This window comes from Oryctolagus cuniculus, chromosome 13, assembly GCF_964237555.1.
Source record: "Oryctolagus cuniculus chromosome 13, mOryCun1.1, whole genome shotgun sequence".
Classification (NCBI taxonomy): Eukaryota; Metazoa; Chordata; class Mammalia; order Lagomorpha; family Leporidae; genus Oryctolagus; species Oryctolagus cuniculus.
Window position 1 is genome coordinate 76,883,504 of NC_091444.1, and position 27,801 is coordinate 76,911,304.

Sequence of the window (27,801 nt, forward strand, 5' to 3'; positions counted from 1 at the left end):
ACAAAACACATTCAGGAGCTAACTTATAAGAAGAAAATGTTTATTTAGTCCTCAGTTTGGGAAGATCAAGTTCAAGATTGGGTGTCCCCATTGGTTTGGCATCTAGTGAGGGTGTCACATGGCCATGACACATCACTTGTAGAGGAAGGATCACATGAAGAGCCAGGGAGCAGAGGGCTGCACCCCAATGTGGGATTTTGTAACTACCTTCTCCTGGGAGCTTCCTTCTCACCGGCTGTCTCTAGGGATCTAAGAACATCCGCTAGCCTCCAACTCTAAATGCCACGATTGTACTGAGGTCCCATTCTCTTAGTTCCAGTGTCTTATGACTTTGGGGTTTAAAGTTATGCATGAAGGGCAGGTTTTAGGTGCAATGGTTAAGACAGTGTTTGGGGGATGGGAGGACTGGCATTGTGGCATAACATATAAAGCTTCCACCTACAATACTGCTCCACTTTTGATCCAGGTCCCTAATGAAGGCCTGGATAAAAGCAGCAGAGGATGGCCCAAGTCTGGGTCCCTGTCACCCATGAGGGAGACCCAGATAAAGCTGCTGGCTCCTGGCTTCAGCCTGGCTTACCCTGGATACTGCAGCCACTAGGGAAATGAGCCAGCAGGTGGAAGATACTCTCGCTTGCTCTCTCAGCTCTGACTTTCACAAATAGACAAATCTTTAAAAACATACAAAAAATGGTGCTTGGGATGCCAGCATCCCTTATCAGAATTCATGAGTTTCAGTTCTGGCCCCAGTCCCAATTCCAGCTTCCTGCTAATGCACACCCTGGAGGTAGCAGGAGATGTCTCAATTCATTGAACCCCTGTCTCCCTCATGAGAGCTACTGCTTTGGCCTGGCCTATCACCAGCTGTTGTGGACATTTGGGGAGTGAACCAGTGAATGAGCTCTCTCTTTCTCTCTCTCTCTCTCTTTCTGTCTCTCTCTCTCTCTCTGTCTCTCTCTCTCTGTCTCTCATAAAGTAAATGAGAAACAAAATTTTAAGGTCTTGCACAAATTCAGAGGCTAAGTCACCTTCAAACCACAGCACTAATTTTATCAGAAGGCTCCACTATTCTGGAAGGGACTTTGTTCTAATCTCCTTTTCAATTAAAAAAATGTTTTAATGTGTTAATGCTCCCTCCCCTCCTTTTTCCGCTGACTCAGAAGTTACTCGGGATTGCATAAACCTTAAGAAATGCTTAGAAATTCTGGGAAAATATCTTCTCTATTTGCACCAGTTGGATATATTCACCATTAAAACTTGGAAGTTTATCTTGCTAAAGTCCCACCCCTGCCAGTAGATATTTTTTTAAATAAAAATAGCAACCCACTGTAAATACCTACTGTTCTGTGACTTGCATTTTTAACACGCATATATTCATTTCTTCCCATCTGTGTACATTCTTCTACAACTTGCTTTATCTAATTAGAACTTTCTTTTTACTCTGATTTGAATAACATTGAAATGAACACCCTCATTGATCAATCTTTATACATGAGCATTATGATTTTTTTCTCTCCCAGTTTACCTTTACTTTAACTTCTTAAATTTTTTAGATATTTATTTATTTATTTATTTAAAAGGCAGAGTTACAGAGAGAGAGGGAAAAATAGAGAGAGAGAGAGAGAGGTCTTCCATCTGCTGGTTCACTCTCCAAGTGGCCACACAGCTGGAGCTGAGCCCATCTATAACCAGGAGCCAAGAGCTTCCTCCAGATATCCCACATGGGGCCCAAGCACTTGGGCCATCCTCCACTGCTTTCCTAGGTCCTCAGCAGAGAGCTGGATTGGAAGTGGAGCAGCTGGGACACAAATTGGTACCCACATGGGATACTAGTGCCACAGGCAAAGGTTTAACCTACTACATCACAGGACAGGCCCCTAATTTTTCTATTAATTTTTACTTATTTTTATTTTACTTTAAAGGCAGAGAGACACAAAGAGACAGACAGACAGAGAGATTTCCCATCTGCTGGTTCATTCGCCAACTGCCCTCAACAGCTACTGCTGGGCCAGGCAGAAGCCGGGATCCCAGAACCCAGTCTGGATCCCCATCAGGGATGGCAGGTACCCAGGAATTTGAACCGTCACCGGCTGTTGGAATCAAAGGATCGGAAGCAAAGGAGCTGAGATTCCAAGCAGGCACTCTGATTTGGCGTGCGGTCTTCCCAAGCAGTGACTAAATACTGTGCCAAGTGCCCATCCGGCTATCCTTATTTTTCTACCCGTCTTTACCCCATCCCATTACACATAGTCTTGGATAACAAGCAGACTCTTGTGGGACCAGGTGACCAAGGTGCAAAGAGCATGAGCAGTGAGGTTTATCACTTGCTTTTATTTCAAGTCATGGTAATCTTAATAAGGGTTGTAGGGAACTCTGGGGTGTCTCTGTCCACAGGAAGAATTTTGGAGGAATGTAAGAATCAACCAGAAAAAGTGGATGACCATTGGATTTCCATCACCACTTCTGCAGCTCCTCGTAGATTTTAACACACATTTTTTATTTGGCATATTTCTTTTTCTAAATTTACAGTTTTATTTACATAAAGAGAAAAAAAATTGTTATACAGTTTTAAGAGCAGAATGATACTTCCCACCCTACCGTCACTCACTCACTCCCACCCTCCTTTGTCCTTTCTTTCTTCTTTTTCTTTTAATTTTAACAATGACGTATTTTCAGTTTCTTTTATAATATCAAGCTTAACCCTCCACTAAGTAAGAATTCAGCAAGCTGTACGTAGGAAAACTACCAATCTTCAGGAGTATACACAAAAGCTATAAACAATAATCAAATCTCAAAATGTCAATTTCACTCATATACATTACATTTTTTGTTTCCTTTTTTATTTTTGAAATAGCATATTTTTGATTTATCTTATAGTCAAAGGCTTAATTCTCCACTAAATAAAAAGTTCAACAAGCAAAACGCAAAATGGCCATAGTTCTGCAGGAACCATGGGTCGTAAACAGCAATCAAATGTAAAGATGTCAACTACACCAATATATATAGTTGCAGACCATCAATATACAGCAGTATGTAACTCCTACAAATTTGCCTGAAAAGCTTCAAAGTGCATTTTGGCAAAACACTGTATTTGTGGCAAAACTGATACACAGTTATTTCTTTCTTTTTTGGATACAAATGAAATTCTACCATTTGCATCCAAATTCATTGCTGAATTATATTCCATTGTAGGTAGGTATGAGTGTGTCTGTGTGTGTGTGTGTGTGTGTTGTGTATTTGCTGATGTGCCTGGGGGATATATATTTTCTGTTTTTTTTAAACTTTTATTTAATGAACATAAATTTCCAAAGTACAGAATATGGATTACAATGGCTTCCCCCCCATAACGTCCCTCCCACCCGCAACGCTCCCCTTTCCCACTCCCTCTCCCCTTCCATTCATATCAAGATTCATTTTCGTTTCTCTTTATATACAGAAGATGAGTTTAGCATACATTAAGTAAAGATTTCAACAGTTTGCCTTCTGATGATGGACACTTTTGTTGATTCCAAATTTTGGCTATTGTGAACAGTGCTGCTATGAACTTGGTGGTGCAGGTATCTCTTTGATGCAATGTGTTCATGTCTCTTAGGTGTACACCCAGTAGTGGAATTGCTACATCATATGGAAAGTCTGATTCCAGTTTTTTTGAGAAATCCCCACATTGCTTTCCAGTGTCTGCACTAATTTACCTTCTTACCAGCAGTGTAAAAGAGTTCCCCTTTCTCCACATCCTTGCAAGGAGTTGCTGTTTCTGTTTTTGTTGTTTGGTTTTGGGTTTCCTTTCCTTTTCTTTTTTTTCCATTTAGTTGGGTTTTGTTTTGTTCTCTCTCTCTTTTTTTTTTTTTTTTTTTTTTTTTTTGATAACAGCCATTCTGACAGTGGTGAGGTAATATCTCATTGTGGTTTTGATTTGCATTTCTCTGATGGCTAGTGGTGTTGAGCATTTTCTCATATATTTGTTGGCCATTTGTTTTTCTTCTTTTGAAAACTATTGAGATCTGTTGCCCATTTCTTAACTTATTGGTTGTTTTTGATGTGGCTGTTGAATAAATGAACAAATACACATAGCTAAAACAAAAAGAAAGCGATCTATGACAAAATACCTACTGAGCGTATATGATATTGGCTATGTAGTGGAGGATACAGACATAGATAAAATAGTTCTCAAACTTGAGAACAGTGTGAATAATGTTCAGTTAGGATGTAGACGCAGAAGACCTGAGCTGAGAAAAATTAGAAACTGGAATGTGAATAGGCAGAAAGGATATTGGGCATTGGAGGTGGTAGAAGGCATGGAGGAATGAAGGGCTAACGACAGGCTGTTTAAGAGAAAGTAGACCCATTTCTTGCAGTATCAGGGAGTTTGGAATTTCTGATAGTGATATTTTCTATAGCAACTTCTTCCCACCATACCAGCCTGGGATGGTGTAAAGTTCTAACGGCAAAGTGTAGATTTTCTCTGTGCCCTGGGACATGCTTGTGAACTCACTTTCCTTCTTGAAATATTATGAAGTTTATAGCAAACTCCAAACCAGGGCTCTAGGGGCACGATGCTGTCTAGCTTAACTTGGCACTTTTCCGATGCAATGTGTTTATGTCTTTTTTTAAAGTACATTGTCTTCGTTGTGCCATTCCCTTCTCTGGCTTATCCATCAGCACTTTAGTCTGTTCGTTTCTTCCCCTCTTTCGGGAGATGCTCTCTCGGCTTCCACGCAGGTGTGATGCTGTATCAGAATGCGAGAAGGAAGCGCATCAGCAGCATCTGTGCCAGGAGTAAAGAAACACAGCAGAGAACATGCACGCCAAACGTAAATACGACTGGCTTCACATTTCGATTTCAAGGAATCGAGTCCTTTGGGAGATGCAGGGGATAGAGGGAGTTTGCAGTCCATGTTCCCAAGGACCGTGAGTTGTTTCTGAGATGTCTTGCTTTGTTATTCAGGCCTGGCATTTTCACACAAAGTAGCTTATTAAACATCATCGCAAGGGACTGTAAAAGGCAATAATATAGAAGTGATGATTTCCTCTGGGGACATTATGGGAAGAGCTTGAGGGCACAATCACCTCTGCACACTAAGATAAATCAGCCAGCTACTTTTCTAGGGAATTGTTATTTATTTATTTATTTTTTGGAGAAAATCAGTCATTTGTTTTATGCCTCCCAAGAGCCCACTTGTTGAATATCAGATTCCTCAGGAGCTTTGGACAGTGGCTATTCACTTGCTATTTATCAGAAGTGTGTGGATTAAATTATTAAAGGTTTTCAGAGTTCATAGATGAAGGGTGAAAATGTGAGGAAACCGTTTAGGAAGCCACAATGAGTGAACAAGCTGTGGACTTGGACTCTGAAACTGAGCACCTGCTGTGTTTCCTCCCCTCTCCCTGTCCCAGGAGACAGAGCGAGGGTCATCTTGCAGAGGAATCATGAGGTGTGAACAGTGCTGGGAACACAGGTGTGCAAAACAACCCATGTGCTCGGAACCTGAACCAGGGTCAGAAGGAAAGAATTTCTGAAATTATATTCTGGCTGGTGGATCAAGACGACTTTGTATCAAGTTCAAGTACAGACAAGCTGTTGGCCTCCGAATCTCTTGCAGATCAGCATAATGGGGGAAAGGAATGTCTTTGTACTCCTTCCGTTTTACTCACATTTATTTCTCAACATTTCTGTTTTCTGTCTCACATGGAAGCCCACAGGACTTGAAATTTCATGGTCCTCTCTCAGTGTCTGCTTCAGTGTGTGCCAGCCACTTTGCACACTACTGGGTTTTAAGTGTATACATCCAATACTTATTTTTCCATTATTTATATGGTAAAAAGTAAAAAAAAAAAAAATAGGAAAGATTCAAAATAAAAATGTTTTCAGGAACAGTTGTTATGGATCTTTTAGCTATATTCACTCAGATGTAAACTAAAAATCATTAGAAAAACTAACCATAAGACTTTGAAACCTCACTTCACAAATTACTCAGAAGGGTCACTGTTAAATTAATTCAAAAGGTTTTTCTTTAGAATCGACTATTTGTAAATTCTGGGTTTTTCCTCAAAAGAAACAAGACTCTAAAACTGTATATAGATTAAACCACAAAATTTTGCTAGTTAATTCTAACTACTATATAGAAGGAAAAAAAAAGATCTATCTGACTTGGAAAAATAACATTCTGTTCTCTCCATTTTAAGATATTATTAACTAATTAGATACATTATTAGTTTTGTTGATAAACAAAACAAAATAACTTTTGAAACTATATATTAAAAGCCAACTCCTAATTTCATAGTTTTCTAAATGTGAACCAACGTGTGTATCTGTTGGAAATTGCATTCGCTTCCCATAACAGAGATAGAAAATAGCAATGATTTAAATAAGATGCACGTGTTTCTTTCTCTCACGGAAAAGAATGAGATGTGTGTCACCAGAACAGGTGCGACAGCTTCCTAGTGTCATGTGAGAGCCAGCATCCTGTGTGTCCCCCTTGCATCATCCACAGCACTGGCTTCCATCAAGGGTACTTCTCAGTCCAAAATGGCTGCTGGGGCCCAGGCTTCCCAGCCACATCCCAATCAATAAAAGAAGGGAGAGACACAGAAAAGAAGGGAAGGATGGAACGAGGCCACGCTCGCTACCTCTTCCCCATCAGAGCATTCTTCTCTAGAGCGCACGGGAGCCTTCTGCTTCATCACTTTGATCCCAGTATGGCTGAAGGAAAACTGGAAAATGGAATATTTCAGCTGCACACACGGCCATCCTGAATGGCTTTTTTAACTTTTATTTAATAAATATAAATTTCCAAAGTTCAACTTTTGGATTATAGTGGCTTTTTCCCCCCATAACCTCCCTCCCACCTGCAACCATCCCATCTCCCACTCCCTCTCCCATCCCATTTTTCATCACAATCATTTTCAATTATCTTTATATACAGAAGATCAATTTAGTATATATTAAGTAAAGATTTCAACAAACTGAACCCACACAGACACACAAAATATTGAGTACTGTTTTAGTAGTAGTTTTACCATTAATTCACATAGTACAACACATTAAGGACAGAGATCCTACATGGGGAGTAAGTGCACAGTGGCTCCTGTTGTTGATTTAACAATTGACACTCTTATTTATGACGTCAGTAATCACCCGAGGCTCTTGTCATGACCTGCCAAGGCTATGGAAGCCTCTTGAGTTCACCAACTCCAATCTTATTTAGACAAGCCCATAGTCAAAGTGGAAATTCTCTCCTCCCTTCAGAGAAAGGTACCTCCTTCCCTGATGGCCTGTTCTTTCCATTGGGATCTCACAGAGATCTTTCATTTAGGTGTTTGTTTTTTTGTTTTTTTTTTGTTTGTTTGTTTGTTTTTTTGCAACATTGTCTTGGCTTTCCATGCCTGAGAAACTCTCATGGGCTTTTTAGCCAGATCCGAATGTATTAAGGGCTTATTCTGAGGCCAGAGTGCTGTTTAGGACATCTGCCATTCTATGAGTCTGCTGTGTATCCCGCTTCCCATGTTGCATCGTTCTCTCCTTTTTAATTCTATCAGTTAGCATTAGCAGACACTAGTCTTGTTTATGCGATCCCTTTGACTCTTAATCCCATCATTATGATCAATTATGAACTGAAACTGATCACTTTGACTAGTGAGATGTCATTGGTACATGCCACCTTGATGGGATTGAATTGGAATCCCCTGGCACGTTTCTAACTCTGCCATTAGGGGTACATTCAAATGAGCATGTGCCAAACTGTACATCTCCTCCCTCTATTATTCCCACTCTTATATTTAGCAAAGATCACTTTTCAGTTAAATTTAAACTCCTAAGAATAATTATATGTTAATTATAGAGTTCAACCAATGGTATTAAGTAGAACAAAAAAAAAAAAAACTAAAAGGAATAAAATAATAAGTTGTTTCTTGATAGTCAGGACAAGGGCTGATCAAGTCATTGTTTCCCATAGTGTCCATTTCACTTCAACAGGTTTCCTTTTAGGTGCTCAGTTAGTTGTCACCGATCAGGGAGAACATATGATATTTGTCCCTTTGAGACTGGCTTATTTCACTCAACATGATGTTTTCCAGATTCCTCCATTTTGTTGCAAATGACTGGATTTGAATGAATTTTTTTTGAAGATTTTATTTATTTATTTATTTATTTGAAAGGCAGAGTTACAGAGAGGCGGAGGCAGAGAAAGAGAAAGAGGTCTTCCGTCTACTGGTTCTCTCCCCAGATGGTCGCAATAGCAGGAGCTACACCAATGCAAAGCCAGGAGCTTCTTCTGGGTCTCCCACATGGGTCAGGGGCCCAAAGACTTGGGCCATCTTCTACTGCTTTCCTATGCCATAGCAGAGAGCCAGATTGGAAGTGGAGCTGCTGGGACTCAAACTGATGCCCATATGGGATGCTGGCACTGCAGACAGTGGCTTTACCCACTTTGCTACAGCGCCAGCCCCCGAATGAATTTATTACAAAGAAAGAAAGATAAGCACCCAACCATCTCCTTTCCAACGTATACTTTAAAATGAAGAAAACAGGCTAAAGCTATACTTTTATTGAGAGCTTATTTTGTGCCAGATCATTTACTAGGAACTTTGAATATATTATCTCAATTAATTCTGACAGCCACAACAATGTCCATATTAGTATTCCTGCTTTGCCCATGAGAAAACTAAGGCTGTTTAGAAAGATGAATTTCACTAGGGTTGTTCAGCAGGTTACTGGGGACAATGTTCAATCTTATGTCTCTGTCCAAATATTAATCCCCTATACTTAATATGTGTAAGTACCTTAGTGATATGTCACATCTGTAAAAAGCTAAATGTCCACCTACAAGGAAGAAAAAAAAACTGATAAACAGAATTTTCTCCTCTTTTTAATTATGCTAGATTAAAAGAAAGATCAATACTTCAAGTATCCAAAGTTTGTCTAATATATCTCTGATAAAACTATGGACAAATTAAGGTGGTTTATTGCCAAACTTTATTTGGAAATCATGCATCTAATACCTTCAGAGTGCTGTTTATTTACTTTAAGAGTGACTTATTTATTTAAAAGGCAGAGTGACAGAGAGAGAGGGAGAAACAGAGAGATCTTCCATCCAAGGGTTCAATCTCCATATTCTCCCAACAACCTGGGCTGGGCTAGGTCAAAGCCAGGATCAGAAACTCCATCCAGGTCTCCCAGTGATGGCAAGACCCCAACTACTTGAGCCATAATCTGTGATCTCTCTAGTGCAATAGCAGAAAGCTGTATCTGAAGCTGAGTAGCTGGACCTAAAACCAGCACTCCAATATGGTAATCAGATGTCCCAAGAAGTAGCTTAACCCACTGTGCCACAAGGCTGGCCCCACTGGGTTTTTGTTTTGTGGTTTTTTTTTTTTAAGGAAATAATTGTTATAAGTGAATTATTCACATTTGTGTCTGCCTTCATTTGTGTCTTTTGAATTCTTAAAGGTCTATCTATATTCAAGCCTAAAACTAATTTAAGTGTTACAGAAACAGACGCTAAGCCTAGTAGTTAAGATGCTGGTTATGTCCATGGTGGACACATGCTGGACATGTCCATGTCCTTGAGTGCCTGGGTTTGATTCCCAGCTCTGGCTCCTGACTGCAGTGTCCCACTGATGTGCACCCTAGGAGGCAGCAAGTGATGGCTCCAATATATAAATGGGTTGCAGCCACCTAGGTGGGAAACCTGCATTGAGTTTCCCATTTCTAACCTCACCTGTCTTTCAGCCTCTTAAGTAAATTATTAAACACAAAAATGTAACAACTCCATAGCTTCAGGGAGCTTCAGATCCTAAGAGAACTTCTCTGAGTCTTCCTGGGTTGAATCTGAGTGAAGGCGGCTGTGGCTTTGCAGGTGTGGGTGTGGCATCTCCCCAGCACAATGCCTGGAGCCAGAACTTCATAGACTTGAACCATGGCCTTCCACCTCCACACTCCCAGCAGGAGCCAGCTGAACATGCTGCGTCAGTATTACCTTGAAATTTCTCTTTCATGAAAAAGAAAACAGAGTTTCACTTCCTATTGATAGGGCACACAAAGCTTGACTTCCGGCTCCGGCCCCACCTAATGGTTCCTTGCCACATTGCTTCTCCCTCTGTGCCTCCAAAAGGACAATGTGAGGAAGATTGCACTTGGCAGAGAAGTCTCTTATGGAGAAAGCACCGTACTAACTGCAAGACTTACTATGATCATTATTTGAGATAAAAATGGCAGTTTTTAAAAACTGTGTCATTCTGGTATTTCCAGGGTTTGAAGTGCAAACTCCATTTATGATTGACAGAAGGTGTTTAATTTCAAGGAGTTTGTTCAGAATCTGCCTCAACTAAAACTCTTAAAAACTCTTTAGTCTATAATCCTCCCCTCTTGCATTGAATTAGGTGCCCTGGTAACTGTCACAATTTTAGCAAGGAAAAGAAAAAACATGTAAGCCATGTCCTCAAAAAGACTTGTCCCTGCACTAAGACTTGACTTCATGCCTCCCCCATGTGTAGGTGCCTTGAGAGTTTTCTGATGCCATTGTCATTTCAGAAACTGCAGATCTCTTAGAGGTGCTTGCCAACACCCCTTTTGTGCAACAAAACCCATTTGGTCAATGTTAAACTTACTGCAAATTTACAAAAATTCATAGATTTTCTGTAGATATAATTTAGCATTGCACTCAAAGTTTGGATGAAGGTTTTCCCATCTAAAAACACAGGAGATAATGATATGCATGAAAAAAATACTCGAGAATTCTTAGCCTATAAGAAAAAAATGCCCAATACCATCTGAAATGCCCCATCCTTCTTTCCACACCTGCTTTTTAAAGCCACAGATATTTTCTCACCATTCTGTGACTCGTGTCTCTTCAAGGCTCATAGGCCTGTGTTGTTAGTCTATTCCTTTGTCAGCTACACCCACAAAGCCTGCAAAAGTGGTGCCATGTGCTTCCCAAAAAGACAGGCACACATTTGGTATCTCCTTCCCAGTTTTGTAGGAAAGTGCCTCCCGATTCTGAATCTACTCCCCATGCTTTGAGAGCTCACTCAAGATCCACCTCCTCTTCCATCCATCAACCGCTTTCACATGCACCAAATCACGCTTGGCTACCATTACCATTCATTCACTCAGGCTCTTTACCTGACTCAGGGAGATGATTGGCTTTGTTCCTGCATGTGTTGGGTCTTTTCTGTGACTTCTTTCATATGCACTTTTTCTTTTTATCCAGTGGAATAATACCCTAATACCCACTGGGATGTTGAGAGGCATTTTTCTTTTTCTTTTTCTTTTTCTTTTTTTTTCATTTTCCCATGGAATTCTAGATAATGTTCAGGGGAGGGTAGTGGGAAGAAAAATAATTTAGAGTTCTTACAGTAAATTACATTGGCTGATTGTAACATCTCTGCCGGAATCTCAGGTCCTGAACCAAATTGCAGAGCAAAAGAAATCTGTCCTCGATGGGCCCTTTGCCCGCCCCTTGTGGCTTTAAGTCCCAGTACTGTCCCCAGCACCTGGGAGACCACATGAAGCTTCTTGATCTCTACCTTGATCCCCAAATCATGCTTTCCTTGTCTCTCCCATTAAGATGAGTGTCTCTTCAATGTCCTCTTCTCCCGTATGAGGCTTGAAGAAGAGACATCATAAATACCAATGGGGTGGGCTGTTTAACACATGTTGTCCCAGCCATTATTTCTTCTTAAAATGTGGCACTTAGAGGCACAGTTCTTATTAAGCAAAGATTGTGTTGCGTTTTGAGGTGATCATAGTACATGCCCCCCAGGAGGTGGTAATTGTAGGGTTCTTTAATGTTGAACCCTGGGGATATTCTGAGAGTTGGAGTGGCCCTATTGAAAGGTTAAAGTGCCAGAGCAAAGAGAAGCCCTGCTCTTAAGAAGTAAGAAGAACAAGAGGGGAGAGGTGACAAAGAGGACACCCCTGGGGAAGTAAGGGGAGGACCAGGGGAGTTAGGGTTATTAGATGCCAGGGGAGGAAAGAATTTCAAGAAGGAGGCAGGTGTTCATGTAGAGTGATGAAGAAGTGGACAATCAAAGGGAGAGCATTGGGGTGGGTATTTGGCTTGTGGGATGCCCGATTCCCACATAGGAGTGCCTTGGTTGGCATCCTCACTGTGCTTCTGATTGCAGCTTCCTGCCAATGGACACTTAGTTGAGCCCCTGCCACCCATGTGGGAAACCCATGTAGAGTTTCTGTTCTGTCCCAGCCCTTGTTTAGGAAGCATGGAATATGTTACATGATCAAGGAATGGGTAAAGAGTGATGAACAGGCAGGCAGGTTCTGTGATAATATAAAATCCTCCAGAAAACGAGGGTCAAAAGATGGAAGCTTGTTATGAACCCAGGGCTTATGGGATGACAGTTTTGGGGAACTGCTTGAGACAAAAAGGAAGAACCAGACCAAACGGAGGCTGTACGATCTGCAGCCTTTTCATACAGGCTTCTTTCACTTAGAAACGTGTGTGGAAGTCTTCTCTTGGCACAGAATTCGTTTCTTTTGATTACTCACTACTGTTGCACGGCACAGATGTCCCACAGTTGGTTTCTTCCTTCACTAGTTGAGGTGCATCTTGGTTGATCATGATAACTAATTTGATGCGCTGTGTGCATTTGCTTTTCTAATGATGAAAGACACCCCAGATAAAGACTTGTAGTGTGCAAACGGGTTCTACAGGTCGTCAGGTCGTGCTCATGTTGCAGGTATGGAAATCAAGATCCAAAGAAGATAAACCTCGCTAATCACAACCAAGTGCTCTTTGTAACTATCAATCAATGCAATTGGTAAAGCTGAGATTTCAAGACATCAACACCCCCGATCCAACTTACACTTTTTTCTCTTTTTTAAAAGATTTTATTTATTTATTTGAGAGGTAAAGTTATAGAAAGTGAGAGGGAGAGACAGAGAAGTCTTCCATCTGATGGTTCACTCCCCAAGTGGCCAAAATGACCAGAGCTGAGCATATCTGAAGCCAGGAGCCAGGAGCTTCTTCAGGATCTCCCACGCCGTTGCAGGGGCCCAAGCACTCGGGCCACCTTCTACTGCTTTCCCAGGCCATAGCAGAGAGCTGGATCGGAAGAAGAGAAGTAGAGACAAGAACCAGCACTCATATGGGATGCCGGCACTGCAGGTGGCTTTACCCAATACACCACAGTGCTGGCCCCAACTGTTCTTTTCTTTACTTCTTTCTTTCCCAAGAATTCTATTTTTTTTTTCTTCTCTTCCTACCTTGTTTTTCTGGAGAAGTGATCTATATTACTGACTTCATTTGATCCTTGCAAAGTTCTCCGTGCATTTTGAAAGTTATTTGTTATTGACTTGATAAAAATCATTAGCTAATTTCTTTCATGCTCAAGTTCTCAATTATTCTATTCACATTTGGGGGCTGTTTTCTTGTTTACTCAATATGTGATTAGCTGTATTGAGGTATATATTACCGAATAATTTTCCATGATCTTTCTTCTCATTCTCTTTGAAAAATGTCATCAGTGTGAGGAGAAAACAGGATAGAAGAAAGATGTATTAAGTAACTTTTGAGCCTAATTTTACAATTCCCCCTTCACTCATTCTAGAATCATCACAAAATATCCTTTATCTCCCAGTCTAAAGAATTCTCCCATGGGGCTGGCGCTGTGACATAGAGAATAAAGCCACCGCCTGCAGTGCACTTCCCATATGGGCACCAGTTTGAGTCCCAGCAGCTCAACTTCCAATCCGGTTCTCTGCTATGGCCTGGGGAAGCAGTAGAAGAGGGCCCAAGGGGCCCCTGACCCATGTGGGAGACCCAGAAGAAGCTCCTGGCTCCTGGCTTTGCATTGGCGTAGCTCCTGCGATTGCAACCATCTGGGGAGAGAACCAGTAGACGGAAGACCTCTTTCTCTTTCTCTGCCTCCGCCTCTCTGTAACTCTGCCTTTCAAATAAATATGGGATGCCAGTACCACAGGCAGAGACTTAACCTACTGTACCACAGCGTTGGCCCCAGGATCACCTCTTACTCTACTTGCAACATTGAGTCTGAATTCCACCTCAATACTTATTTGAACCCATCATTGAGTCAAAGCCTCATTCTGCACCCTCTCTGATATTTGCATATTGGCTAAAATGGATGGCTCTAACTCATCCTTGCACTTTTGGGAATTTGCTCTCCAGTAGTAGCCTAAATCTGAACAAGAATAGCACTCTGCTTAGCAAATACTGAGCCTCTATCCCATATAATGATAGCTGACAAAGAACCTCAGAAAGGAAATAAAACACTTGCTTGTAAGTTTTGAGAAATTAAATTCATTAAAATTTTCTCTAGTTATAACAGTAATAATGTCGAGTACTTGTATACTCTAAAAATGATAAAATACACAGACATCATCTAAAAAAGGGTTAATTGTAGTCATAGTATTCAAAGATACAGAAAGGTAGGATTTTTGAGTATTTCCTTTTATCTTTTATTCTGTTTTCAACTTCATGGGGATGATAATTTAGTGATTTTAAAACCTTCAGAGTTACATTGTTACATCAAACCCTTATTCCTTAAAACATGCCCTTCATGTTAAAACAAACTATTCCTTTTGCATGGCTGGTGAATGTGTATTCCTCAATGTGGATGTGTGTACTGCTTATGCCAACTATAGTAATCAATATAACAACCTCTGACACTTACATTGTGCATTGCATATTTTAGCTCAGTTTATGTTCACAACAGCCCTATGAAGTGGATGCTACATTATCCCCATTTTTACAGATAAGGAAAATGAGGTTACCCTAAGGAGACAAACAATCCATCACAGCCTAATGGTTGTTAAGTAGAGGAGCCAAGATTTTGCTAAAGTGCCTCTCCATAGAGACCTAACCACAGCAAGGCAAACCTTGAAATTTATGAAATGAAGTACTTTTGGTTGTGAAAGAAAATAATTTAGGCTAGTAAATACCAACTGAGTCTGAGTCTCCATCGCAAAGTACAGAACTCTAGAAATCCAAGTGCATTGTTTCCGATATGTACTAATGAATCCATTGAAGTTAGTGAATTTCACTAGATTTTACAGTAAAAATATGAATAGATGGGGGCCGGTGTTGTAACATAGTAGATAAAGCCACCATCTGCAACACTAGCATCCCCTGTGAGCACCTGCTCAAGACCCGGCTGCTCAACTTCCAATCCAGCTCTCTGCTAATGTACCTGGAAAAGCAGTGGAAGATGGCCCAAGTCCTTGGGCCCCCACACCCAGTGGGAGAACCAGAGGAAGCTCTTGGCTCCTGGCTTTGGCCTGCCCCAGCTCTGGCCGTTGCAGCCATTTGGGAAATGAACCAGAGGATGAAAGATATCTCTCTCTCTCTCTCTCTCTCTCTCTCCCACTGTGTAAATTCTACCTTTCAAATAAATAAATAAATCTTTTTTGAAATAAATATGTATATATATAAACCCCAATAAATAAATTTGCTAGTCTGTAGAACTCCTCTCTCTCTCTCTCTCTCTCTCTCTCTCTCTCACACTCACACACACACACACACACACACACACACATACTACATTTATATTTACATAGTGATATCTAAATATAGTGCAGAAATTATTATCTGTTGGATTTTTATGGTATATATTTATGAAAAGGAGATAAACTCGTTTTTCTAGGATGCCTTAATTTATAGTTCAACATAAAGGGGAAAAAAGAACTCCAAATTCAGAATTGTTTCAGAGCTCCTCAGTTTTCTTTTCTTTTTTTCTTTTTTTTTTTTTTTTTGAAGATTTATTTATTATTTGAAAGAGTTTCAGAGAGGGGGGAGAAGCAGAGAGAAGGAGAGAGAAAGAGAAAGAGAGTTCCTCCATTCACTGATTCACTCCCCAGATATTCACAACAGCAACAGCTAGGCCAGGCCAAAGCCAGGAGCCAGGAGCCAGGAGCCAGGAGCTTCCTCTTGGTCTCCTATGTGGGTGCAGAAGCCCAAGTACCTAGGCCATAATCCTCCGTTGCTTTCCCAGGCACATTAGCAGGGAGCTGGGTCAGAAGTGGAACAACTGGGAATTGAACTGGCACCCATAAGGGATGCTGGTGCTGCAGGTGGCGGCTTTACCCACCGTGGCACAGTGCAGGTCCCAGAGCTTGCAAATTTCAAGCATGCTTAAGAAACTGAGAGTTGAAGTGAGCACACTGACGTCCCACATGTAAGTACACCAGGGAGCCATCCAGATGAGCTGCCCTGGCTGTCCTCCATGTGCCCAACAGTGTGTTCCCCTGAGAATGCAAGTTCAACCCCCACCAGGGACACCCGGTTCCCACCAAGCAGGTGCTGCGGCAGCCCTGCTCCCAGCTTTGTGGTCTTCTTCGAGACACAGAAACTGCCTTTCCTCATACCACAAGACTATAAATGTCAAAAAAAAAAAAAGGTGCCTCTCACAGTTTGTAGTCCTCAGCTCCAGCCCTGTAGGAGGATTTGTGCATCTTTTCTCCTTCGTCAGCAGACAGGAGAACTTAAACCTCTGCTATGGAAGCCCACACTCTGAAGGGAGTCCCCAGCTCAATTCCTGATGTGAATGAGCAGTCAGAATGCTGGTGGCCTAAACAAAAAGGATGGCAGCCATGAGACAGAGATTCAAAGACAAAGTCTGGGATAAAATTCGACCAGGTTAGGCCAGCGCTGCGGCTCACTAGGCTAATCCTCCGCTTTGCGGCGCCGGCACACCGGGTTCTAGTCCCGGTCAGGGCACCGGATTCTGTCCCAGTTGTGCCTCTTCCAGGCCAGCTCTCTGCTGTGGCCCAGGAGTGCAGTGGAGGATGGCCCAGGTGCTTGGGTCCTGCACCCCATGGAAGACCAGGAGAAGCACCTGGCTCCTGCCATCGGATCAGCGCGGTGTGCCAGCCGCAGCGCGCCGGCCACGGCGGCCATTGGAGGGTGAACCAATGGCAAAGGAAGACCTTTCTCTCTGTCTCTCTCTCTCACTGTCCACTCTGCCTGTCAAAAAATAAAAAAAAAAAAATTCGACCAGGTTAACTCAAAGAATCTGACCCTAAAAACTGCTAAAATCAATATGTTGCACCTGTCATTTGAAAATTGATTTTTGTAGTTCATGGGTCAGCAAACTATTTAAATAATTTTATTCTTTTAAAAAAGATTTATTTATTATTTGAAAAGCAGAGTTACAGAGAGAGAAAGAGAGAGATAGGAGAGAGAGGAGAGAGAAAGAGAGAGAGAATCTTCCATCCAGTGGTTCACTCCCCAAATGGCTGCAACACCCAGGGCTGGGCCAGGAACCAGGAGCCAGGAGCTTCATCCGGCCTCCCACAAGGGTACAGGGGCCCAAGTATTTGGGCCATCTTCTGCTGTTTTTCCGGGTGCGTTAGCAGGGAGCTGGCTTGGAAGTGAAGTAGCCAGGACTTGAACCGGTGGCCATATAGGATGCTAACTTGCAGGGTTTACCAGCTACGCCACAGTGCCAGCCCCACAATTTTATTTTTCTATATAGTTTTTACCTCCTGTTCTCACTTTTACCAGATTAAGTAACTTTGACAGTGACATTTTATAAAGTTAACAAAAGGAAATGAATACAAAGGAAAATGGAGCTTAGAATCTCCCAAAGTGATATTGTATCTTTCCATAAGCACACAGGAAAACACAATCCACTGTTCCATCAGTCAGATGATGAAAGATCTTCTTAGGGTCTCTGAAAAATACTTTGCACCCCAATACACAGAACTGCCTGTTTAGAAATACTAGCCTTGTTGAATGTTTAACACTGAATATATATTAAAGGATCTTTTAAGACCATAATAAATACATTTTTAAAGGTTCTGGGGGGAAAACAAACACAAAAGAGTCAGAGTTTGGGGTACCCATCTACTTACAGAATATCAACCTTGATTATTGTCTTCATTGGTCTGACAACCACGGCAAAGCAATAAACAACCGTGGTACTCTCGTTTTTATAAGCAAAGACACTCCTTTTGTTGGTTTCACATACAGAGCATCATGCCAGCCACGAGTGTATCTGGAAACTCGAAGGTTGATAAATAAGTAAACATTATTGTATGGTGGGTCACTGTCTCACTAGCCAAGGCATGTGAGTGTTCATTCAATGAATCCCTGCTTCCAGCAAGCCTGATACAATTGTACTATCAAACCCTGGCTAAAAGTTACTTCATTGATGGGACAGAACAAGCCCTGTGTTTTATTGTTTCATCAGTAAGAAGCAGGGGAGGATGGAAGCGTGATCAGAGAGCTCGCTCTGAAGACTGTGAGGGGTGTTAGCAGGAAGCCCTACAGGATCGCTCACTTTACAAACAAGTCAGTTTCCCTTCACACCATCCACAGAGGTTCCGAGAAACTTAGTGTGCTTCCTCCTACAGGCGCCTGGTAGAGCGAGGCAGCCTCTCTATTATCAAATGCACTTATCCAACAAGCCATGTGACAAAATGCTGTGGTTTTGCCACCAAAATAGGCAAAAAAAAAAAAAAAAAAAAAAAAAAAAAAAACCATGAGCTCTTGGAATACAGCAAGGACCCCAGAGATCAGATGCTTTGATTTCTTTCAGTCCCTTCTCAGACAGCTCTGCTGGATTCTTTCTTAGAGAATGGGACGTACACTTCAGAAGCCAAAGTTACAAAGACCAGTGAAAAAGTTACCCTGCTGCCCTTGTGGTCCACCCCAAAAAGGCACTAAGCCACATTCTGCTTTTCAACCCTTGGCCTGTGGTGGCAATAATTTAAATGGCAAAGTAGACCGAGACCCTTGGGACACAGAGGTGTTTGCCCCCAACCAATGGCCAAGCTCTGTGGGCACAGCCAGGGGACTTCCTCAACAGGAGGAAACCCTCTGACCTTTTTTTGGTGACCTTCTGAGAGGGTGGTTATGGTGAGCCGTGAGCCCAGCCATAGTTCCTACCTCCTTTGAAGAAAGGGCAAGATAAATCACTATCCTTTAATTGTACTTCAAATGTGCACTATTTCTGGTCGGAGATGTCAAGAATTTTGCCAACATAGCATCCTCTTGCTAATATTTACTTTATTACGTGGGGGACACCTCATGGGTCTTGCTGTAATGTGCCTAAAGTCATACTATATTTAGTTCATCTTTTCCCTGAGATAAAGGAAAAAAAAACATAAAATATATGTTGAAAGCTAGGGGGATCTTTAGGCTAGAAAGACAGGTCCAGGGCTCCCTGTTTTTCAGAGGATGGAACTGAAATGCTAAGATGGTGTGGTTTTCAGCATTACACACCTGGTTAATGACTAGCCTAGCACAGAGACTAGAATTTCCACTCGGCAAATGCCATGCACGCTCAGAGTTGTCCACAAAGCATCCCGTCGCCCATCACCATCTCCATGTCAGTTCTCACCCGCCAGAAGAATCATTTGCATCAGTTAATGTATTACCCGGCATAAGGAAGTGAGGACTAGAACAGCATGTCGTTTTGCAAAATTAAGCTGGACACAAGCCCGCCTTCTCTCTTGCTAGCCTGCTTGCATCTTCTCACAGCTGGTGATTAGAATGGAAACGACAACATAGAAGGAAAACTAATTCTCTGTGTTCCTCATCATTTCAGAGCTATTTTCTTTCTCTGGGAAGTATTTTCTGCTGCTTCTGCTGTTGTAGCTGCTGTGTTCACTTTATTTTAGTCTATTTCCTATAATGATAATGGCTACCAGTTCTCAGGTGCATACTGAGTACCAACTACAAGCAAGCTTTCTATAGGTTATTTAAAACTCACAGCAACACCCCGAAAGATAAAAAAATTATAATACCACTTAACAAACAAAATTAATCTCAGGAGAGGCCAAGTAGCTTCTCTTTTATTTTTTAAAGATTTTTTTTAAATTATTTGAAAGGCAGAGTTACAGAAAGAGGGAGAGGAAAAAGGAAGAATCTTCCATCTCCTGGTTCACTCCTCAAATGGCTGCAACGGACAGGGCTGGGCCAGGCTGAAGTCAAGAGCCAGCAGCTTCTTCTTTGTTTCCTACATGGGTGTAGGGGTCCAAGCATTTGGGCTATCCTCCACTGCTTCCCCAGGTGCATTAGCAGAGAGCTGGATTGGAAGTAGAGCAGCCGGGTCTTGAACTAGTGCCCATACGGGATGCCAGCATCACAGAGGCTTAACCTGCTATGCCCCTTATTCTTTTATTTATTTATTTATTTTTTGAAAGGCAGAGTTACAGAAAGAGGAGGAGGGGGGGATGGAAGGAGGGAGGGAGGGAGGGAGAGAAAGAGCAATATCTTCTGTAAAGTGACAGAAGGGCAGGATATGAACTCAGGTGTGAGTAAGAAGTCTGCTCTTCACAATGACCTTAAGTCTGATTCTTCTGGATTTGGAGACTCCAGTCTGGAGTTCTTCCAGTATGGTATACATTACTTTTTGATAGGGTTTTGTGGGGAAGAGGGATCAGTACAGCTGCAAAACACCTTCACCACTCTGAGCGCACCTTCCCCAGCTGCTGAAGAAAGTTTAGGCCTACCACGTTTCTTTTGTAATTTTTATGACTGGGACTTTGGATTCAACTGTTAAAATACTTGTCTATCCCTCAGCCATGACCTTCAAAACCCTGGTCTTGGAGCTGTGTGATGTGCATGTACACATTTATGCTCATGTCATCACAGAGCCACCTCATGGGGCCCAGAAAGACCCTGATAAGTGTCCTCCCAAGTCTTCCACGTAGAACCACAGTCCCTGGAAAAGTAACAAGTCTCCCATCCTGCCCACCCAAGCAGGACTTCTGCCCCTTCTCTCTTCAAGAAACCCAGACTTCCCTGGAATTCACCCAAATCAAAGGAATAAACTGATTCTAGATGCCATCAGAAAAGGCAAAAGACAACCAATCAGGTGACATTTTCAGTGCCCCTGAAAACTGGAACCCACTCTGGAAACATTTATTGTGGAGCAATCAGGTCTTCTATTAGTGTTCAATGTGGCCTCCAACATGCTGTAGTCTCCTTACTGTTTAATTACTAATCACTATGACAGTGTGGTCTCATCCTCATTCCATGGTGGCAGGCACTGTGGCTCGCGATTTCATAGAAGCTCTTCTTCTTTTTTTTTAATCTGACAGGCAGAGTGGACAGTGAGAGAGAGAGAGACAGAGAGAAAGGTCTTCCTTTTCTGTTGGTTCACCCCACAATGGCCTCTACGGCTGGCGCACCACACCGATCCAAAGCCAGGAGCCAGGTGCTTCCTCCTGGTCTCCCAGGCGGGTGCAGGGCCCAAGTACTTGGGCCATCCTCCACTGCCCTCCCGGGTCACAGCAGAGAGCTGGACTGGAAGAGGAGCAACTGGGACAGAATCTGGCGCCCCGACTGGGACCAGAACTTGGGGTGCCAGCGCCACAGGCAGAGGATTAGCCTATTGAGCTGGCGCCAGCCAGAAGCTCTTCTAACCCACACAGATTTAACTCCCCAATGTTGACCCCTAGGAACAGAGACTAACCCAGACTTGAAAACAAATGAGGAGGTTATGTAGAATTGTAGGGTGGAGAATTTGCCTCCAGTCCTCTTCCCCTAAGGCTTGTTCTGAAATGTCAACCTTTAGAGCACCTCCTAAGTGTCCCAGTACTAACACAAAAATCATTCACCTGGGCACTGTTCTAAATGACCTGACTGTACTTTCTTATACTTTCTGTTCTTCTACATATTGCATCATAGCTACATCATAGTCTGCATCACAGCTTGTACAAGTCCAGGCTGGTTTTTGAGTAAACAGATAAAGATTGGAAACTCCCCTATGGTACTTAGGAGAATAACAGCCAGAGAAAAGATAAGTCAATTTTCATTTTCAAGCAGGTGCACACCATTGGGACAAATATTTACTCTCAAATTGAATCTGAAATACTAATGGTTAATGTTGGTTGATGTCACCCTAAAACTTAGGTGTCCAAAAGAGACAAAAGGTGGGCTTCGGTTAAAGATATACGGAGCCCAACTTTGGAAAAATCAGGTGGACACTATATCTTTACCTGCATTATTGAAAGAATTGCCACAATGCTTGGTTTTCCCTAGTCTGTGGAGACCTGGCAATGAGTATTACCTTCAGCCTAGACACTTTCTAGCACTACCTTGTATGTCCCACAGCCTGAGTCTCACATCATAATTTGAAGGTTAATTCTGTTAAAAAAATCACCAGGTGATATTTCAGGTGCGAATGTAAGTATAGGCATGCCAATGCCTGCACACCTGAAGCATTACTCCTTCTGTGATTCGTAAGAGGAATACATTTATCGAAGACATATCGTCCCACTTAGGTGGAGGAGCTCAGGCTGTTTGGTATCAGGACTGCCTCTGATGTTCTGACTATAGCCTGAAGATCACCCCCAGCCTGCTGTCCACTCACTGCTGCCAGTGAGGGCTCCAGGACTAGCAACAGGCGTGCCTGGTGACCTCCCGTGGGAGCTTGCTACACACTCGTTAGCTGTGACTTGCCCCTGTAGCATGTCGAGTCTGCACCAGAAAGAAGGGTAAAATGGATTGACAGCTTGCCAAAGCCAGAGCTGTGTCTCACTCATCTCTGGTGGATAAGGCAAAAATGAGCACCTCGGCTCACTCCCTTGCAGTCCCCACACTCACTGCCCCACAGTGCTAGTGCCACGGAATTTGCTCAGTGACTACTTAGTAAGGGTTGTGTGAATGCATGTTTTCAAGATCTGCTCCTGGAGTCAAAGACCCGGATTTTCAAACATACTCTCTCCACCATCCTACACATCATCAATTTCCATAGCACATGATTAGTACCTGCTAAGAGCCCAGTGCTGTCCATGGAGGGGGATTCTCACTGCTGCTGTGCCCCATCTGCTAGATCAGAGCACACAACCTCTAGCATTTTTTAAAAGATTTATTTATTTATTTGAAAGAGTTACACAGAGAGAGAAGAGGCAGAAAGAGAGAGAGAGAGGTCTTCCATCCACTGATTCACTCTCCAGATGGCCACAACGGCCAGAGCTGTGCCGATCCAAAGCCAGGAGACAGGAGCTTCTTCTGGGTCTTCAATGCAGGTGCAGGGGCCCAAGGACTTGGGCCATCTTCCACTGCTTTCCCAGGCCACAGCAGAGAGCTGGATCAGTAGTGAAGCAGCTGGGACTCAAACCAGCGCCCATGTGGGATGCCAGCACTATAGGTAGCAGCTTTACCTGCTATGCCACAGTGCCAGTCCTGACTTCTAGCGATTGTTATACAGCATCCCATGCCGACTTCCCAGGCTTCCTGGGTTTAAAACACGTAGATCAGCTAAATCATTTTGCCAGTCATTTATTTTTCAGTCAAGCTACAATTCATTTTTAGGATATTATCTAATCCATTTAAGAGTAATCCTTGTGTGTTGTGTGTGTGTGTGTGTTTTTAAAAAGCTAAATTGGAATTCTTTTTGTTTTTCCCCTAGGAAAATCTCTTCTTCGTGATGGAGTATCTCAATGGAGGAGATTTAATGTACCACATCCAAAGTTGCCACAAGTTTGATCTCTGCAGAGCAACGTAAGAGCCCTCTGAAGGGTTTGGGATTTTTCCATTGTTCTTGTCAGTTCCTGTGTATCCAGTGCTATTTGCCGTAGTCCCTAAGTCCTAGGACAAGGTAAACCCTTGGGACTAAGATAATCACTTCCCAACTTATAAAACTGAAATGTGTGTCATTTTTGCTTCATTCCTCTGTGCCTTGAAGCCAGCTACTTAGTTTCTTAAGGGACCACCTCAGTTCCTCAGGCTTCTAAATAAGTGAGTGCAGAAGCAAATGTTTCTCCAAAAGGAAAGCATTCAAATAGAACGCAAATCTTGAAGGTGGCCTCCTGGGAAAGAGCTTTTAGCTGAGGCCCTTTGCGGAGTGCTCCGAGTGGAACCACAAAGCATCTGGCTCCGGGGGCAGGCGAATTAGGAAACAGAAAGGCACTTACTCTTTTTGAGAATCCATCTTCACCTTCTTTCGCATCAAGCACCACAGACCGCAGCGAGATGCTGGAGGCTGCAAGTGCCTGATGGCACTGCAGCTGCTGGGGCCCGCAGCAGCTCCTGCTCCCCCTGCCTGCACTCTTCCTCCATGGGGGAACAATGAAACCACTGTGAGAGGGGACAGCTGGGACACTGACATTCCCTGTCAGAGCGCCTGCCTTCCAGCCCTGGCTCTGCGTCTTGCTAATGCAGACTCTGGGAGGCAGCAGTGATGACTCAAGTACTCGGGTCCCTACCACACATGTGGGAGACCCGGATAGAGTTCTCAGCTCTCTGCTTAGCCCTGACTGCTGCAGGCATTGGAGGAGTGAACCAGTGGGTAGGATCTCTCTCTCTCTCTCTCCCTCTCTCTCTCTCTTCCTCTCTCCCTCTCTCTCTCCCTCCTTTCTTCCCTCCCCTTCTCTCTCTCAAATAAATAAAAAAAAACTTTTATTAAAAAGTTCAGTGAACCCCATATTAACAAAACAAGCAAAACACTGCAATAGCAACACCACTATGACATTCAGTGGAAAGGAAGCAATTTCGCGGAGCTCATTTTAAAAGGATGAGAACCTGTGAGCTTCTCTTGGGTGATTCCTATTGAACTGGGTTGAAAGATGGACTTAGTGCACCAGCTCCTGCAACTGCCCTACTGAAATGGCTGTTTCATCAGTCTGCTGGGTTGAGCCCCATGGATCTCAGGTCCTGCAGGAGCCCTCAGAAAAGCACCCGGAGATACCTTTCGTGGATTTCTGCGATCACAGGGGAGATTTTCGTGCTAAAACAGATTCACCTGAGTCACGGTCCTCCCCAGCTCTGTGACACATAAGCCGCCTCAGACACTTGCTATCCACTGTGTCCTACATACATTCCAGGGAGGAATCCTTCCATGTGACCCAACAAACCTCACTTTCAGGAAACTCTCCCCTAACCGAGGATACTTCAAAAAGTTTATGGAAAAAGGAAATGAACAGATACCACATATTTTCCATGAACTTTTTGAAGACCTTAATCGCAGCAGTGATGGTATAAACTCATTTCCTTTAAGGCTGTCTTCACTGAAGATGAAACTTATCATATTCCGTTTTCTGACATCCCTTTTTCCACCTCTTGTGCTCTGTTTCTTGCCTGGGCTAAACACTGTCAGTATGAAAATAAGCAGCCAGGTCTGTTTGGAACGGTTTGCATACAGGTCTCTCTGAGCTCCAAGCAGAGTTTAAAAGAGGGAAATTATTCTCTTATTGTAGTATACTAAAACATTTAATGTTTGTATGTGTTTGATAAGCAAAAAAATGACAATAGTGCAAAATGTCAGAATAAGCACTAGGTAGAGGCGGGACTGGATAATAGGCCAGCCCTGTTTCATGCTCTCAGCCTCTAATTTCTTATGTGTAGGATGCATAACAGCTTCCTTGTTATGGTTAAACACAATTAGGTGTGTGTACCGCCTAGGCAAGCACCGCAGGTATAGAAAATACCAGAACAGGTCTGGGGCTTTTGCTTTGTTCCGTTAATGCATTTCCGTTGAACCTTGGCTCTCTTTCCCTCAGGTTTTATGCTGCTGAAATCATTCTCGGTCTTCAGTTCCTTCACTCCAAAGGAATTGTCTACAGGTAACACTCTGCTCTTGGGAAGCAAATGCCAAAATCCTGGCTTTTCCTGGCCCAGTTAATTCGATCATTGTTCAGAACTGATGGAGTGTGGCAGCAAAACAATTCCTATCAGAAGGCGGATTTTTTTTTTAAGAGGGAAGGGTTTGGCTGATAGACTTAACTCCAGAAAAGGCACGGAAGTAGGAATAAGGGGGGCAGTGGAGGAATATCAAACAGATGGGTCCAGCTTTGGTGGGAAGGCTGTTCCTGGGCAAAATTCACAAGAATTGGGGCCCTGAGTTGTAAAGAAGCAGGAAACAGGGACCAGCACCCTGGCACAGTAGGTTAATCCTCCGCCTGTGGTGCCAGCATCCCAAATGGGCGCTGGTTCTAGTCCCTGCTGCTCCTCTTCCCATCTGGCTCTCTGCTATGTCCTGGGAGAGCAATGGAAGATGGCCCAAGTCCTTGGGCCCCTGCGTCCACATGGGAGACTGAGAAGAGGCACCTGGCTTCTGGCTTCAGATTGGCACAGTTCCAGCCATTGCAGCCATTTGGAGAGTGCACCAATGGGAGAAAGACCTTTCTCTCTGTCTCTTCCTCTCACTGTCTGTAACTCTACCTCTCAAATAAAAATAAAATCTTTTAAAAAAATAAAAAAGAAGCAGGAAACAGCCATCATTCCCATCTGCTTGTGGATCCTTAATAAAAGAGGCATTCTCTAAGATGCAATAAGCCTGGTTTGGATTAAATGAGCTAGAAAATATGCAAACTCTAGAACCACCCTAGAATATAATGGAGCAACGGAAAAGGACCTGAAGATTATTTAGTTGATAATAAAAGTGCTCCCAAACTATATACGTGAAGCAACTTCCAAATGCTTCCATATGAACCATCTCGTTCAATGTCACAGAAAAAATGTCACAGAGAAAAGCAAGGTAAGCACCAGCATCCCCACTTTATGATGAGTAACCAGAGGCAGGAGGGGAGTGGCATGGCCGAGCTACTTAACCACGCACTGGGGTTTGGAAGCCACATTGACTCCTCCTCGCCCCTTCTGAATGGAAATCTTTGCTTATATTGACCACATATCCAAATGAAAGCCTTCTCCTTAATTCTCTGCTATACTTGATCCACTGGTGGGCTGTTCTTTGAGCAGAAAAATGCTTGCAGAGACAAACCAGGGGCCTCGGACTCAGAAATTCTCCTGCATGTCCTGATGTCCTGAAGAGGGTATGTCAGGGGGGAGCAGCCAGACGTGCCTCACTGGCCTTTAGGTTCTGTGGCATCTCCAGGTGTCTCCTAGGAACCCGACAGGTCTTCTCCTGCCTTTCATCCCCGCCTTCATGGAGTATGCATGGCGGCTTCTGGACTTTTCCTGTCCCAACTTAGACCTCTCAAAGCTTCGAGGACTCTTTATCTTACAACCCTAAACACACCTGGCTCACTTTAGAAGGCAGATTGAACATTTGAAATGAAGTTTATTATTCCTAGCCTGAGACCCAGAGAACATTTATTTTTAGACTCACTTAAAACATATCCTCATTTATCTTAGCAAGACCAGTGTGATGAAAAAGTCCAGGTGAGCTTGGTATAAAGGGATGCCAGAAAGGACAAGGACTCAGTTTGCCTCTTCACCCACTGGCGGGCTGTATGGACTGAAATAAATCATATTACCTCTAAGAGCTTTTGTTTTCCATCAGAAATAAAAATCTGAATAGAATTAGTAACTTCAGACTAATTCTATTCCTGGGTAAAATTCTTCAGGGCTTTTGTATGAATCAAATGATAAAATGCATCTGTAAGCAAGAGAATCCAATGCAAATATTAGATATTATGTTCATTATTCTCAGGAACCATGTATAGCTTCACAGCTAGGTATCTGGCTCCCTAGAAACGACCCCCAAACCAATCTGCCACCAAATTTCTAGAAACATATGTACATGTCTGTTAATGATACACATATGTTCATTATGGCAGAAATTCAAAATCATATCAATATGGCAGAGCATGTGGATTATATAAGGAACTTGAAACTTTGGTATAAGGAGTTAAACAGCACCCTAGTTGGGCTCGCTGGAATACAATTCGTAAGTTACAATGAAATTGTATATTTAGATCCAGTGAATGATCAGGGAAAGGATGGCTAGCATTCTCTGATGAAACGACTTAGATGTATTGCACATCCTTAGTCATGATAATGGAAATTCGACAGCATATGATTAGGCTGACAGAACAGAACTGACACAGCTGTGAGGTATACTCCAGGCCTCCCAGTCAGACAGAAGGTGCCGGTAATGTGTTGGTAAGAGAGATCACCAAGCTCTAGCTAACTTACT

The 27,801-nt window shown here is 42.8% G+C and overlaps 1 protein-coding gene and 1 long non-coding RNA gene across 14 annotated transcripts in view; one reads left to right on the forward strand and one right to left on the reverse strand.

Annotated features, from left to right (window-relative positions):
• The window catches only part of PRKCQ (protein kinase C theta), a 152,783-nt gene that overhangs the window by 97,434 nt on the left and 27,548 nt on the right, over positions 1–27,801 (forward strand). For 7 of the 13 annotated variants that reach the window (XM_051821575.2, XM_051821578.2, XM_051821582.2 and 4 more), the window contains 3 exons: positions 1,923–2,063; positions 23,335–23,426; positions 25,424–25,486. In XM_051821575.2, coding sequence (XP_051677535.1) covers positions 1,923–2,063; positions 23,335–23,426; positions 25,424–25,486 — 296 coding nt within the window. The remainder of the gene's footprint in view (positions 1–1,922; positions 2,064–23,334; positions 23,427–25,423; positions 25,487–27,801) is intronic. The other 6 variants (XM_051821580.2, XM_070055781.1, XM_070055780.1 and 3 more) reach the window with 1 other exon arrangement.
• Positions 22,781–23,962, reverse strand: LOC138845011 (uncharacterized). Its single transcript, XR_011381582.1, has 2 exons — positions 23,840–23,962; positions 22,781–23,159 (listed from the first exon to the last, which is right to left on the reverse strand). It is a non-coding gene; the product is annotated as an uncharacterized lncRNA (long non-coding RNA).